General features: G+C 33.4%; 2 protein-coding genes across 8 annotated transcripts in view; one reads left to right on the forward strand and one right to left on the reverse strand.

The window, feature by feature from the left end:
- Positions 1-15,019, forward strand: part of LOC125045106 (GDNF-inducible zinc finger protein 1-like) — a 16,213-nt gene extending 1,194 nt beyond the window's left edge. For both annotated transcript variants that reach the window (XM_047642215.1, XM_047642216.1), the window contains exons 2-13: positions 2,446-2,542; positions 3,113-3,316; positions 3,461-3,695; positions 4,401-4,646; positions 4,894-4,986; positions 6,660-6,940; positions 7,981-8,091; positions 10,454-10,665; positions 11,080-11,247; positions 11,576-11,721; positions 11,960-12,112; positions 12,308-15,019. In XM_047642215.1, the coding sequence (XP_047498171.1) occupies positions 2,463-2,542; positions 3,113-3,316; positions 3,461-3,695; positions 4,401-4,646; positions 4,894-4,986; positions 6,660-6,940; positions 7,981-8,091; positions 10,454-10,665; positions 11,080-11,247; positions 11,576-11,721; positions 11,960-12,112; positions 12,308-12,811 (2,433 nt within the window). In that variant the 5' untranslated portion in view covers positions 2,446-2,462 and the 3' untranslated portion in view covers positions 12,812-15,019. The remainder of the gene's footprint in view (positions 1-2,445; positions 2,543-3,112; positions 3,317-3,460; positions 3,696-4,400; positions 4,647-4,893; positions 4,987-6,659; positions 6,941-7,980; positions 8,092-10,453; positions 10,666-11,079; positions 11,248-11,575; positions 11,722-11,959; positions 12,113-12,307) is intronic.
- A 1,827-nt stretch (positions 15,020-16,846) lies between these two features.
- LOC125045077 (kinesin-like protein KIN-14I) overlaps positions 16,847-17,500 on the reverse strand; it is a 113,021-nt gene continuing 112,367 nt past the window's right edge. For all 6 annotated transcript variants that reach the window (XM_047642155.1, XM_047642156.1, XM_047642157.1 and 3 more), the window contains one exon: positions 16,847-17,500. This exon is cut by the window's right edge and continues 525 nt beyond it. The gene's annotated coding sequence lies outside the window, so the exon portion shown is untranslated.

Below are 17,500 nucleotides of genomic sequence, written 5' to 3' on the forward strand. Positions count from 1 at the left end.
TATTCTTATTGCCGCAATATTTTATCATAATGCTGTGTAACCTTTAACATTGTTTTGACCATGGACCATTCTGGAAATCCACAAACATTGCCTTACAGAACCAAAAAACTCTATCGCTATATTTTGTTTACACTTCAAATAACCTTACATGTTGGTGCGGCAGAAAATTTTCAATAAATAGATAAATATTGTAGGGGATTAACCTGAACTTGGACCTCAGCCCTTGCCTCAACAAAGTTTGCATGGTCTTTGCTTCTCCCCCTTTCCTTCTCCCCCTTTCCTTTTTCTTCTCTTCTGCATCCCTTTCTTTTGTCCACTTATCCTAATCGTTAACTCATTTTTACCTCTTTCCCACAATAGTTTATCATAATGTTATACTTGAGGGCTTTGCCCCAAAACCCCATCTCTTTGTTTTAAATATGTCGCTAATGATCTTAGATGTTGATGTGGCTGACAATTTTCAATTAATAAACAGATATTTCTTGAATACCTTTATCATTCCATATCTCATACTACCACATATATTGACACATTTGGATTTGTTTTTGTGTTTTATCTTTAATCTCTCATTTATTGTCACAGATAATTGGACAGATAGGCTACATATGATCAGTATTAGGAATTTAATACTCACACTGTCTGTCCTTATAATTATTCTTATTCCTGATCTGCATTTTATAAATATTGAGCACTTTTACTCGTCACTGAGCATCCTGCCAATAATTCACACTCGTTAGTACTTATTTTCATGCTCTTAAGTAGCATTTTTGATAGATGCATCTTGATATCACACAGGCAGAATGTCTTTTAGCCATTAATATTAATGCATTCACTCCCATGCTAAGCAAACTTGGCACCATTGACTTGCCTTCAGCCTTTGATGGCATCCAGGAGAGTTTGTTGGTGTTTGTACTTGTAGATCAAGTGGAAAAAAGAAGAAGAGGGACCAAGACACAAGCATACTTTGATACCATGCAGGCAAAATGGATTTTTAAAATTTCTTATTATTTTATCATGAACACTCACTATCTCATACATGCATTATTTTACCCTCACACATTTTCCATAGGTTTATACACATATTCACAGTTGGAGACCAGTATCAGAGAGTAATACATGCAGATACATACAAAGTCATACAGCAACAGAAAACTAAAATTAGAAATTTAAAAAGGAAAGCACAGTGGTCATGTGTTTTTTTTTCTTCCATATTTAAGAATCATTATTAAGATGAGTTGAAGGTCAGAATTGACTTTTTTATTGGTAGTTACCGGTATCACATGTTTGTCACTGGTTTGGTTCAAGTGTCCATTTCATATGATGGAAAGTTCTTTTCAAAGCAAACATAACCTTAATGTCTAAGCAGTTTATGTAATGCACAGGCATATATGTACTGAGACATTTTTATTAAGATATGACTAAGATAAGCTAGGTTTTAGAATGAAGACACACACACACAGACACACACACACACACACACACACACACACACACACACACACACACACACACACACACACACACACACACACACACACACACACACACATACACACTTTTATATATATATATATATATATATATATATATACAAACATGAAATTACAAAACTCAATAAAATGTATTAGTATTTTTATTTCTACATTATATTATTAAGTTTGGCTTGTATATCACTGTTAAAAAAACAACAACATATATATAAATATATATATATATATATATATATATATATATATATATATATATATATATATATATATATATATATGTATGTAAGTAAAAAGTTTTGCCCCCCCAAAAAAATAATAATTTCTATATGTATCTTTTCTCTCTCTCTATCTCTCTTTCTGTCCCTCACTGTCTTTATATATATATATATATATATATATATATATATATATATATATATATATATATAGTGATATATATATAATTATATATATATAAAAAAAAAATATATATATATATTATATATATATATATATATTATATATATATAATATATAATATATATATATATATAAATACACACACACACACACACACACACACACACACACACACACACACACACACACACACACACACACACACACACACACACACACACACACACACACACACACAGGCACACATATGCACACACACAAGTTATTAGATATGTGAGTGAATATCGGCCTCAGCTATTTGTAGGATTAGTTTTAGAAATGTTTTTGCAATAAGATAATAAGTATTACCTTAATTTAATGTTTATTACCTTTTCTATTATTATTTAGATTCTTCCCTAACTTTTTTTTGTGTTATTCACAAAATTTGTGAAAAAGTTTATGTATTTGTTTTAGCAGTAACCTGTAAAAAGATTAACTATACTCATATCATAAATATGATATAAGAAAGGATAAAGTTTATTATGTGGATTATGGTAACTGGATTTTATTTCTGCAGGCCAATAACAAGCTAAGATGTCAGTTTTCGTTGCTGGCGAGGACTCCGAAACAGTGCCACAGACTAGGTGTCGCAAGAAGTATGAGACAAAATATAGGTATGAATATATGAATCTTATTGACAAAAAGTGTATGAAAAAGTTGGTGTACCGACAGCCATTAATGGCTATTGGCATGTTATAGATAATTAGGCAAAGAATGTTATGATAGTAGGATTTTTAAAGGAATTAAGATATGTTATGAACAATATATTATTAGATATACATCCAGCATTTCCTTTAGATATTTCTGAATAATTGAATACTTGATGTACTACATACACACAAGTTTCACAAAGATACATTCATTGGAGGAAATTTTAAGATAGAAGGGTGAGGGATGCTGGACACATTAGCTCATTAATTTTTTAAGAAACTAGCCTCGAACAAATGATATGTCCAGGGGCATACCATTCAAAGACATGGTTCAGTTGTAGTCCCCATGTATTTGTAGGTATAAAGGATCTTATTATACATATGCAGTTATCTCGTGTTATTAGATTCATTTCATTTCCTAAGAATTTATTTAAAATAGATGAATATTGTACATAATAGGTAAGGTATGAGTGTAGAAATAGTTGTATATATGAATTATCTACATTCCCTGATATACTGTTTTTGCCTTTCTAGTACTAAATATGAAGCTGAATACATATGGGTCAGCCCATCGTCAAAGGGTGACACATACGCCCTCTGTCGCTGGTGCCAGGTGGACATATGCATTAAGTCTGTGGGAGCAAAAGGGTTGCGAGACCATGAGATAACAGGACGGCATAAGCAGAAAGCTAGTGATCAGCCCCTGCCACCTCCAGCTTCCAGTACACATTTGAATAAGTGAGTGTTCGGTAATATTTAACAGATAAATTTTAGATATGGGTGTATGTATATTTTCATCTTTATATTTATATTGTTTTTTATGTAGAAAAATACAACTGCTTTGTCTCTTTATTACATTTTCTTCCTTTCCTTGTCATTTAGTGCTGTATACCCAGTCCTGGAAGTGGAAGGTGGCGTGGAGCAGCAGGGTGGAGAGCCTCTAGGTTCCCCAAGACCTGTGACTCCACAGACACCAAACACTCCCCTCAGCCCACAGGGAGAGGAACTTCCTCATCACCAGCCTACACTGATTGATCTCGGAAATCAACTTCCTGCTACAACAGCTTCAGTTACTACAGGAATTCCACCTCCCCGTTCAGCCACTGCACAGCCAAAAGTTAGTAAGACTAGCAACTCTTCATGTCTTTTAGCTCTAGTGTTAGCAGAATAAAGCAATTTGGTATTTTATGTATACTTAAGTGAACTATGAATTACATATATCCTTGTCTGATTTGAAAAAAGTTTCAGATTATTTTTAGTTGTTCTTTTCAAGTTTAAAAGTTATTGGAAAATACCTGTAATAATCCAATTAGTCTTTATACCTTTTTCATTTATTATATCATATTAGTTTATTCTCATTCATGTTATCATATAAATGTATTCTCATTCATTTTATGATACTAATGTAGTGTATTAGAAATAACCAATAATTCAGTCAGCTGATGTCAGTGCTTGTCCGATTTTCTATACAACCACAATGCATCATCCTAGGATTTATGACTACATTCCATGTGTTTAACTTCATGTATAGTTTAATGCAATAAAAAATTCTTTCTAAATAATAGCAAATGTTGTTTACATTTTGCATGAAGTGTCTTGGATGGCAACAATGATATTTACACAGTTCTGTTTGCATATAGTAATGATAAAGAAACCTTTCATAATTTATAGGCATTTGATGAGATTTCTGTTTACATTGTGACATGTAGATTCCCAAATTACAGAAAACATATAGAAGGTTCTTCCTATGTAAGCAGAGTGTGTGATCATGGTTTTTGTATAATATTTTATCATGTATGTATTGTATCATGTTCCTTGCCAGATTGTTGATGAATCTCTTGTGATAGAATATGACGAGCCAGACACATGCGATACCAGTGATTCAACGGCAGAAAAGGTTTCAAATGGCACTACAATTAAAAGGGAAACAGATGAGAAATTTCCAGCAAGCACAGATGATCTCACGTGTAATGTGTGTGGTCGGGAATACACACAGTGGACGCAGCTTAAGAAACACTTGTTGGAACATATTCTTATTGCACAGAACTCTGCAGAAAACAAGCACAAGGTAGGAACAACAGATTAGTGTAAATCAACTTGTATAAGGAAAACCATTCTAACTTTGTTGATATTTGGTGTAAATAGGTCATGTTCAGATAATGTGTATCTGTATCTGTAATTTTGTTTCTTAAACTCTATCCCACTAGTTTACAAATAATTTGCACCTATAGTATGATCATTAGCAGTATACTAAGTTACACTATTAGTTTATTTATGACTTGGAATCCATTTAAATATTTACTGTGATTTTTCAGGGTAGTGGGAAGAGTCGTGCCAGACCAGCCAGCGGGAGGAATGCAAAAGCAAACAAAGGAGGAAGCCAACAAGGAACAGGGAATCATAAACAGGTATGAAATTGCTATAGTTTTTGTAAGTCAAGCCATGAAAATTGTTCTTGAATATGGAAAGCATCTTGGAGTAAACATCATAAATATGTGGAAAGAAAGCCACTTGGTCTTATTTTTTGCAGATTATTAATATTACTTTGGGACTGTCCACTGTAGTTTTTAGTGAATTTTGTTGCACACAGATGGCTCCACAAGTGCTCATTCATTAAGAAGTCAATTAGTTGGTCTTAATGACTGTATCTGAATTCCCATTCCATGAATTTGAGGGATTTTTTTTTTTTTTTTAATCAAGGAAAAGGGTAAACATACGAGATGGGTAGGACTAATAATTGACTTTATGGTGACTTGGCATCTAAATATCTCTCTCTCTCTCTCTCTCTCTCTCTCTCTCTCTCTCTCTCTCTCTCTCTCTCTCTCTCTCTCTCTATATATATATATATATATATATATATATATATATATATATATATATATATACATATACATATATAAATATAAATATATATATATACATATATAAGTATAAATATAAATATAAATATGAATATATAAATATGAATATATAAATGTATATATATATATATATATATATATATATATATAAATATATATATATATATATGTATATATATATATATATATATATATATATATATATATATATATATATATATATATATATATATATATATACATTTATATATTCATATTTATATTATATATATATTATATATATATATATATATATATATATATATATATATATATATATATATACATATATATACATATATATATATATATATATATATATATATATATATATATATAAAATATATGTATGTATACATATAAGTAATAGAGATCTCAGAACTTTTTTTTTTTTACTGTTTGTCCTGACTCATATTCAGGATATCAATTTTGACCAATGAAGGTGTTTCACTTGATTCAGTATTATGTTATAGCATCCAGGAATTATGCTTTTCTCTCCTTCTCTCTCTCTTTCTTTTTTTCTTTCTTTCTTTCTTTCTTTCTCTTCTCTTTCACTCATTGATTTCAAATTTCTAGCATATTTTTGTATGACAAGATTGTGCAGTGAACATATATTATCATATTGTATTTCCATTGGTATTTGTAGTAGTTTCAGGCACTCTCCTGTTTTGTTTTTAACTTTTTTCCTCTTTTTTCTTTTTTTTTTACTCTCATGAGATCCCAACGGTAGAAAAGGTCCTTTATTTTTTGGTTGTGAGAATGAAAGATAAAAGTAGGGCAACTTCTTCCTGCCACTAGTTCATGATTATAAGAAAAAAGGATATAAGGATACTAATTTATTTCTCTCTCTTTCTTTCTTTTTTGTCTTTATTTATAATGTCCCCTAGTCTAAAAAAAAATATGCAGTATTAATCACAACAGAATAAAAGTCTGTATGATGTGATGATTATTTTATTGAAAAAAACAATACAAAGCAAAATCCTCTCTTCATTAATGGTGTTAAAGTACCAGAAAATTCATTGGAGGGAAAGATATATCTAAGTATCGCCAAATGTTGTACATTTTAAAAGAGAATGTACCTTAAATGATATTCATAAAATTCTGATTTAGCAAATTCTGTAAGGAATAGCTTGTTTTGATTTGTAGTAAAACATTCTTAACATTGATATGTTACCCTACAGGAAAGTGCAGCTGAAGAAACTGCAGTTAAAAGACGTGGGCGACCTCCAGGCAGCAGGAACAAAGGCCGTTCCTCAGGAACAAACACAGGAGCAAGCCAGCAGACTCAGAGGAGAGCTTCACGTCAGCGCTCAAACCCTAAGAGCAGTGCAGCACAAGAAGCAGCTGTTGATGACCCCCTTTTTATTGACTCTGAAGCCTGCGATGCAGAGGCCAATGGCACAAATACAACACAGAATGAGAATGATGGGGAAAATTATGAGGAAGATGATGAAGATGGAAGGTACACGTTAGTGTGAATTTATGATAATTTGATTTAGAATTCACAAATGAATATGAGGCTGAGGCTTATTTGTTGTTGTTGTTTTTACCAATTAGGAGAACAAGCATTTGATATGCTTTGAGGTAAATTAGGATTCAAAAAATTTAGTTTCCATTTGAGCTGAACTGTGATTGTTATCTGGGAGGAAGTGATTCCTAGATACACCAAACTTTCATGAATATGATTTTTTTATCATCATTCTCTATGAATAAGTGAATATGAATTAGAGTTTCAGGTTCTTAGTAAGTTAAATTTTAGCAGTAATTGTAACACTGTAAAAAACTATTTAAACATGAACTTCATTTTTATGTTCAGTCTAAGCTGGCTCAATTGGGCATAGCCTATCAAAATAAGGCAGGTTGTTTTCCCACATCTTTTTTTTTCTTTTTTGTCAGGGACTATGAGGAAGTAGTTTGGCAAATTGTTTCCAGCTACACCTCCCCTACCACACCCCCATTCACTCATCCTCTTGTGCTTCTTCCATCTCCCTAAGCCAATCATGGTGGCTTTTTTTACTATGATATTATGATGAATTCATATGAGAATTCCCTTAAAGTACAGCATACCCATTGTACCTTCTTTTCTCCCTGAATCAAACAGTTGGTTGCCTCTTGCATGGTTTTTTCCTATTTTTATATAGATGAATGTAGGAAGTATAAGACAAGAATTGTTGTCATGTGTGGCATATACCCAACCCCATATGACATGTTCATCGCACAATTTATGTAATATACTCATTTCTTAGGCTATTGCATTGGTTCTAGAGTGAAACAAATGCTTCCAATTTCCTAATTTATTTTTCCCCTTCCTCTCAGAAGTCTATATTAAAAACAATCTTTCCTCCCTCCTTCTCTTCCTTCCTCTTATCCTCCCTCCATTATTAAAGTATAAACATTTTATACTTTTAGTATATAAGCAGTAAGGTGAGGCAGAAATAGTTTTTTTTTTTTTTTTTTAGTTAAGGCCAAATTAAGATAAAAATCTAATATTATTCCCAACAGTGAGGAGGAATGTGGGGAGAATGTAGGCGGTGAGGAAGATGGAGATGGATCTGGGAAGCGGAGGCCTGGCCCACTGCAGTGCCGCGTGTGTCGTGTCATATTTTTTAACAGGTATGTCAAAGTTCATAACCATAAGCTTAGTAATTATGATGTGAGGCATATAGAAGGTTAATGTAAACTCACCAGTGTCATATTTTCAGCAAAATATTTTCAAAGTTCCACTTCCTCCTCCAAAATTGCGCAGCACCACCAAATATTTATTAATGTCAGCAAATGAGGTATCCATGAAAATGACAGGTAATATAGATGATTGCAGTCATATTGATGCTTTATGGAATCATAATTTTGATGCTGGCTCTCCATAACCCAATGGCACTGTGTACACGGACTGTCCACCATGGTTCATTTTATTTATTTTGTATACATAGTTAGCTTCACAAACAGCTTGTTCACAACATTCCTTGAATTTATGGAAAATAATTATTTCTGTTACTGTTATTATCATTATTAACCCAAAACCAATGGTCATGGCCTATACGCTTGCTAAAAAAAAGTATCTTTACTCGGGAGTAGATGAAACCAAAACAATCGCTTGGAGTTGTTTTTAAAGCTCGGAACAGATGAAGGCACATAATGTAGCCGAAGAGTGTTTCAGAGTTAATATGGCAAGGACCTCGTATCATGCCAATATTAGCAATGAAGACCTCATAGACCATTTGTATCGCCACAATTACGCTTTATTTACGCTTTATTTACAATTACGCTTTATTTATCCAAAATATCAAGATAAAGTGTTTCGAAGCCAACCATGTTTCTGTGGATCCAGCGACACCAAGCAACTGGATCCACCAGAGACAAGGCCAGAAGTGAGCCCCCTATATGCGTGTCGGAGGAAGATGATTAAGTAAATGTCATTCAAAACTATAAATCAATGTGCTACATGAAAGACAAATAGGAAGTTTGCACTGTAGTGCATGAATATCATGAGATATTGACAACCATTTGATAATCAGTGGCCACACCCCTTCCATCTAAATGGATTTGAGAAGGGGGCGTGGCCAGTAGTTAGTTGCCACGTCCTTGTACCATCAGTCATTTTCTTAATTATTTGTTGTCATTATTATATATATACATTTTTTTTACTATAAGGGATGCGAACCCCCTTTGTTCTGCTGGCAACAAGATGCAGACAGTCAGAAATCACTGGTCAGTTTGAATGAATGCAGGGAGTTACAGGGTATGACTACATGGAAATCCTGGATGAGGTGTTTCTACCATCAGAGAGGGCCATGGTGTTCCTCAAATCCGAGCCCTTTTACCTCGTCCAGGACAACAGCCCCATCCACATGAGCAGTGTCGTGAAAACGGGATTCCAGCAACACCCCGAGATTACCCTGTGCCACATCCACCCAAATTGCCAGATCTCAGTCTTATTGAGAATTTTTTGGCAGCTATGGGCATAGACGTCCCCCAAGATCATATCGTCATTGCCCAAGTAATAACGGCACAAGAGTGATTGCGCTCTGCGTTAGTGGCATCCTTGTGTAGACAACTTCCCCCTTCCCGAATTGCGCCCCTGTAAGACATACCAATATCAGGTCAAGCTCACAACACTTTTTCCAAATGTTTTCATCATCGTATCATATTGAAAAGTCAGAAAAATTAAAGATATTTTTTTAGCGACTGTACATACATGCCATGCCCAGTATGAGTTTACATTATTGTTTTTACACATAGGTGGCTCCACTATGTCACCAATGAGCCACTTACGAGTACTACTTGTCTCTCCTGTTTACCCTCTTCCTTGATTTTCTAAAATATTTTAGGTCATCTTATATTGTTGTTACAAATGTCAATAACATTATAGTAATTATAATGTGTACAATAAAAATAACACCATCGATATTGAAAGCATGAGTAAAAAAAAAATGTTTTTCCCACAAATTCAAGTAATGGTGAAATCAGATAAGGTCACAAGGTCTACTACTTGACTTCTTGGTGGCTAAGCACTTGCAGAGCCATCTATGTGCAGAGACATTTCATAAAAAAAATTCTTAAATGAGCACAGCATTTTTTTGGCAACATTGGGTTAACATATCCATGAAGTATTTTTGTTGTATCATGGCAAAATATACCTTTTTTTTTCTTCTTCTTTTTTTTTGAAAAGAAGTTGAAAATGTCAACATAAGTCATTGTGACAGGTGTAAATAAGGTAAATTAAGAATAAATAATGTTCAGTTCAATCTACTGAAGGTTTATCAGTATGAATTTTCTGATTAATTCAGGAGAGACTATTTTGGAACCTGAGATTTCATTGTGTTTTTACTGTAATAAAGTATATTTTCTGGCATGTAAATTCATGCTTTTGGATTCCATGAAGTTCAGATTTACCCAGCAGCACTTTATTTCTTAAAGATTCAGCTTCAGTTAATCTACTGAAACAATCATATTCAAAAAGCATTTTCTTTTTCAGAGGTGAACTAAGGGAGCACCAGCGTTCAGAGCACAACAATGGCAGGCCGTACCAGTGCACCCAATGCCAAAAATTCTTCACTACAAAAAACCACATGGAAGTCCATATGCGGCACAAACACACAACAGGTCCTAATCCATGCCAGTGTGTGATGTGTGGGAAGGTCTTGTCTTCACGCACCAACTTACGGATACACATGAGAATTCACAAAGGTATAGTTATGGATATTGGACTGTGCTGCGGGATAAAAGGAAGCACTAATTTAATCACTGTCAATAAATTTTAAGAGCTCAGTTAGGCCTGTGCTTCTTTTTCAGATAAGTCTGCAATAACTGTAAACTGTTCTGAAAATCAGACCCTTTTTTTTACTGAATTAAGTTTTTGTAGAAATATTGTCAGTATAGTTAATAGATATAGCTAAACCACTACTGCCACTCTAGTAAGTTTTCAATACTGTTGTTGTTTTTTTTAAAGGTGGATTAAGTATCCAAATTTCTGTTAGTATTTCAGTTTTTGTTACATTCAGTATATGAAATATGCAGATACTGCAAGAGTGTACAGAGTTTAGTTAATGTTTCACAAAATGTTATTACAGTACACTGTAAAGTACACTATTTTATTCTCAGGAGAGAGGCCATTTGAGTGTCCTATGTGTCACAAGGCTTTCAGTCGGAAAGCAAATATGGAAATGCACGTCGTCTACCATACAGGAGAGAGAAGATTTACATGTGAGATCTGTGGCCAGTCATTCTTTGCAATCAACGCTCTCAAGAGACATACAAAACTTCATACAGGTTTGTCACTAATTATGTTCTAAAGGATAGTATTTGTTGTTTACTTTGCAGTTTTTTTTATGTGTATTACTAGTTACTATAATGAAAAGAAATGTGATGGTCACAGTTCTAAATACCTAATTTACTAGAAACTGGTAGACTGATCATTGATTTGAAAGTGGAGTATTAGGATAATTTTTTGTGTTTTTATTTAATTAATAATTAATAACTTTTCTGGATATATATAAAAAGTAGAATTTATAATTTTAACATTTAGCATGATATTCAGAGAGATAGTGCTATAGAGAAACCTGCACTGAAAATTTCATGTATTTTTGTCCAATTACAGGAGAAAGAGATTATGCCTGTGATATATGTGGAGCTACATATGTAACAGGCACTGATCTTCGGAGGCACAGACTGAAACATGATGAAGTGAAGCCATACCCTTGTCAGCTATGTGACAAACAATTTACTCGTTCTCATGATCTCAAGGTCAGTCTTTTCATGCAAAGAATAGTAATAATAAAAAATGTAATAAAAAATTATACATTATGATATTGGTCTGTCAGTAATGTAATATTAATACAGTACTGACAATTTAATGATACTAATATTAATGGTGATGGGAGTGATAAAGATTTTATCATTCACTACTTAATATGAGTTACATTAGATCTTATGTTACTATTGACCTATCATTTTAATATATATTTTTTCTCCATTTCTATAGGTTCATTTGCGATACCATAACAAGGAACTACGTTACACATGTGATGTTTGTAACAAGCAGTTTGTTGAATCTGGAAACTACAAGCGTCATATGAGACGACACACGGGGGAGAGACCCTACAGTTGTGGCATTTGTCTTCTTACTTTTTCACAGGTAATACTCAAGGTGCTAGTCTGATTGTAATCTACTTATATTTGGATTAGTACATGTAAAACAGAGTAAAGAGTGAGAGTGAGAGAGATTGACTGTGCCTGATATTTAGAATTCAGACTTCTTTTATGAAATTATAATCGTGATAGAGATTAGGCATGTGTATTGGATAATTACAATAATTATAATTATTCCCAGGTACATCACCTGAAAACCCACATGAGAACTAACCACAGTGAGGAGACAGGTGCAGGAGAGGAGACAGGTCAAGGGGCAAATGGAGGCCGTGGAAGACCTCCACCTCACCGCAATCCCCGTTTGCCATCCAGGCGTACCCCCAAGCCTCCACAGATGCATCAAGCACCTGTGGGTCCCTCTCACACCCACCAGCACTCCCACAACCACCCTCACCTGGCACCACACTCCCATGGAGTTGCGCCAAGTGGGAGTGGTGTCGCTCTCCACACGGGTCAGACGGTTTCCCCTCCAGTTGCTCACTCAGGTACAGTCGCGAGCACTGTGGCACCTACACACACCACTCAGATCCCAACCTCAGGAGGTGTCAATCACCCAGCAGCCATGACAGGTTTCCTTCACCAATACAACTCCCATCTTTACAACCACAGTGTTATGCCTCACTACCCTCCTTTGTTTGATATGTGTCCTCAGCAAAACTGTGTTAATCACCTTCCAACTCATTGATTGCTTTGTTGCACTTGAGTGTCTTTAATTTTTTCAGCACTTCAGAAAAAAAAATTGAGATATGCACTAAGATCTTTTCATACAGATTTTTACAATTTGTTTAAATCTTTAATAATAATAGAGTCCTCATTTTTTTTTTTTTTTTTTTGTGTGTGTGTGTGTGTGTGTGTGTGTGTGTGTGTGTGTGTGTGTGTGTGTGTGTGTGTGTGTGTGTGTGTGTGTGTGTGTGTGTGTGTGTGTGTTTTTATCTCTGTCAGATAGCGTATCATTCAATTCCAAGACATATCATATACTGTGTTTGAAAAATAATTCAGGTATACATTATTTTAAAAAGAAAAGAAAAGAAATTGTAATATGCTGCTTAAGGTGTACTTTTATTTATTCTTTGTTTCTAAAGATTTGTTTAACGAGATTCCTCTGTTGTTAGTATAACGATACTGTAGAGATGTGGTCAGTTAGACAATAGTTGTTTGAGAAGACAAAAACGAAAATGGATAGCCTTACAATGCAGAAGTAACTGACATACATCGGTTAAATTTTCATCAGAATTACATGTAATTCAGAAGAAGATTTACGCAAAATACATCAAGTTACTTCTCTTGTGTTACAGAGTTATTTGTTCTCATTCACACCTTGTTTCATATGCATCACAGTGAACCTTGTTAAACCATAGATAGCTATACTGAAAATTCATGGTGCCATCTTATATTTTGGGCATGATCCTTGTAAAATTTGACTTTGTTTTTTGAGTAGGATAAATCTTAAATAAAACACATAGAGGATGTTCTCTCCTATGAAAGAATTTTTGTGAGAATACAGATGGTGACTAAGTGCCTTTTGATTTTTTGTGACTAGATATGATCGTTATCAATGAAATATGCATTGCCAAATAATGTGTATTTTATCATGCAGTATGACTGAAAGCATTTTGATTTTAGAAATCACCAAATAATTCTATTTAGGTTTGGTTATTAGCAAAGAAATATATACTTCTTTTTCTTATAAAATTCGAAAACACAAATGTCATCCCTGCATAAACAGTTTTTTACCGTCTCCAATCAGCTTGTGTATAAGTGCAGTCTGTGTTCATATTGTGTTTATTCGTACCAATTATGCAAGGAAGAGAAATTAGTGCATCAGGATTGTATTCGTGGTTCTTCCAGCCGATGAATGAAAGTTGCCGAAACTACCCAGTGAGATATGTATACGAACGTACTAACTTTGTCCATATTCTGTAACATAAAATAAATGTTTGTTTGTTGTTAATGAAATTGATATTTGACTGTTGCTTACTCATTGAAAGTTACAGCCTGCTCTCTAGACTTTTTCTAGATTTGCCATTTATTCCTGCATATGTGATTTTTTTTTTTCATCTCTCTCTTTCTATATTGTTTTCTTTCTCTAGAATATTTCATTTGATATCTGAAATGATATGGAATGTAATATATCAGTTTCAAGAGTAAATAAATGAGTTGTACCTATAGATTTGGATTATTTTTATAAGATTAGAGTAACTGAAATAATGTGGCAAGAGAGAGGGAGCTAAGTACTTACCAGTGATAATGTTGTGCCAAATAACAATATTTGTATATTATGCAAAAAAAGGAAAGAAAAAAGACAAAGGTTTCATATACCATATTTTGTGTGTGTGATTTTAGTTATGACCGATATCATTTCTGATCATAAACTGCATAAAAAAAATATATATATATTTTCTCTATGATTTCCCTTCCAGATATTCAGGGTATTATGTTGTTTAAGTACCTTATTAAATATTAGAAATGTGTTTTTATACAGATATGTATAAACTAGCAATGACCTTCTACAAAGTGTCACTCTTTAATACTGATTATACTGTGTATTCATCAACAGTTAAAAACCATATTGTGAAAATAATAAATGGTTTCTGTTTAAGGGGTTCTATGATTATTGATGCTGTTGCCAGCAAGTGATCTGTATAAAGTTGTATTATGAGTAATATTTTCTCCAGCTTATATCCTTGTAAATGTTTGTCAGTTCCACGTGCTCAAATGTCATTATTCAGCCCTTTCAGCCCATTTTTTGGCAACAAGCCTTGCAAGGATTTAAGAATGGAACTTGATTATCATTAATTTAATTTGATTGTTCAGTAGCATATTGTCACTCACAGTTTTGTTAATCAAGCATGTAAAATCATTAAATTAATTAATAAATATAAGAGACATGAAATGTCTATCGTCTTTCCAGTTAGGTATGTCTGTTGTCCCAAGAAGTAATTATATTGTAGATATATGTAAGAAAGCAATGAGTTAATTGTGAGACAACTCATTTCTCTAAATATTACATCTTATTGATAAGTGATATCCCTCTACATTTAGCTGAATAATTTGATCATTTCTGGGGAGAATTTTTGGGTTGGTCTTGGAAAAGATTGTGTTTTTTTCACTCTAAATCACACTAATTGGGTTGACCTTGGGAAAGATTGTTTTTTTTTTTTTTTATTGTAATATCACTTAATTAACCATTTGTTTATCCAATATTTAATGCTTAACAATTCACACAACATAGGGTAAACGGTACATTCCTGTGAGGTGCAGTGCAAAACATAGATCCTCTTCTCTTTAACAGTCCGGGAACCTAACCCATTCTCCAACATGGTCTCTCCCCCACCTTCACCTATACTTATGCATGCTAAAAAGAGACATTCATATTAGACTGATATGAATCTAACATTTTCCTCCAGATATATATTTTTCTTTGCCAGATCCATCTCTTCTTCCATAAATTGATAAATAAATGAACAGCTGATCTTTAAATAGCCAATTCTTATAGTTCTTATAGTTCTTATATAATTTTCATTAAAAGTCATAAACAGTCCTTAAGATATATTATTCATCTAACAATTTGGGAAATACACTCTATATGCAAATTATTATCCCTATTCGGTATTATAGTTGTTTTAAGTTAAAGAGTAAAGACATTAACCACAAAAAATATATAACATCAAAGAACATGGAAACAATTTTACAAGAAGATACAATAAGAAGATAAACTAAACGAGTAATCATGCTTCTGTTTTATGACAGAAAAGCATCATATGCTGGTCATTATTTTAGAGAATTACATCATTCCAAGTGGCTCCAAAATAAAAGCTATTCTCTTCCATTGTGTGCGCTTGCACACTCCCATGCATGCACCAATCCCTCCCCCCACACACACTCAAACATACACTGTCTGACATATTATATACATATACCTACATACAAATATTTATATATATATATATATATATATATATATATATATATTACATTTATATATGTAATATATATATACGTATATATATATTTACAATATGTACAAACATACACATACATATACACACACATGCACACACACACACACACACACACACACACACACACACACACACACACACACACACACACACACACACACACACACACACTCGCACACACACACACACACGCATGTGCACACGCACAGGCACATGCAAATACACACACACACACACACAAAAACACACACGCGCGCGCGCGCATGCGCACACGCACGCACAAGCAAACACACATACACAAGCAAACACACACACACACACACACACACACACACACATACACACACACACGCATGCGCACACGCACACGCACACGCAAACACACACACATACACACACACACACACACACATAAGAGATAGATAGACTGATAGATATAAATATAGATAAATAATTACCAAGATAGATAAATAATTAAATAACATGATAGACAGATAAATAAACAGCTAGATAGAAAGATATATATATATATATATATATATATAGATATAGATATAGATATATACATATACATATACACATACATATACATATATTTCTTTATCTCCTTTCCCATCTCTGTCACTATCTCCAGTACCATTTCCCGCTCCCTCTTTGTGTGGGTGTACGCGTGCGCGCGCAGAAGAGAGTGAGTGAGCATTTCTGTGTGTGTCTTTTATCTCATCGCCCTCAATCATATGGATAAGAAAACTCATAAACAATTTTCCAATTCTGTATTTGGCCAAGATACTCACAATCTATTTTAGACATCTATAATTTCTAACCATATAAATCCTTATTTTCACACAAGGACATTAACGACTCCACTAAAATGAAACAGTACATGAGGATGGTATTTACAATGATGATGACGAAATAGTTGCTATATAATAAGCATTCTGTGTGTGATATGATTACATTATGGAAAACGGGCATCCATATTTCATACAAATACCTCTACTTTGGCAAAATGCAAAAATAAGTTATTCTACAAAAATTTATACATACCGGTTGTATAAAATTAGAGATCATACATAAATAGCACAAAGGGAAAATATACCTTTTCCCCCATGAACTCGTAAGACTAAATTTACACTCAACTGCAGTAAAATATGTGGTATTATTTGACTGAATTCACAAAACACCCACTAATTGCGCTCCGCTAAGCTCTTCTGTTTCATAAATATGGTCCGGTTAAAATCACAGAAATATTTTTGTATATATGCTCATCCACTGCAGAGTTTGTTAATCTAATTATAAATGATTTATAATGAAACATGTAAAATTTCCAATAATAAACATAATCTTTATCACACTGTTGTCGGCTCTATACACAGTTTAGAGCCGATAAGACAATAATAATGAAATCAGTT

This window comes from Penaeus chinensis, chromosome 36 (genome assembly GCF_019202785.1).
Source record: "Penaeus chinensis breed Huanghai No. 1 chromosome 36, ASM1920278v2, whole genome shotgun sequence".
Taxonomy (NCBI): domain Eukaryota; kingdom Metazoa; phylum Arthropoda; class Malacostraca; order Decapoda; family Penaeidae; genus Penaeus; species Penaeus chinensis.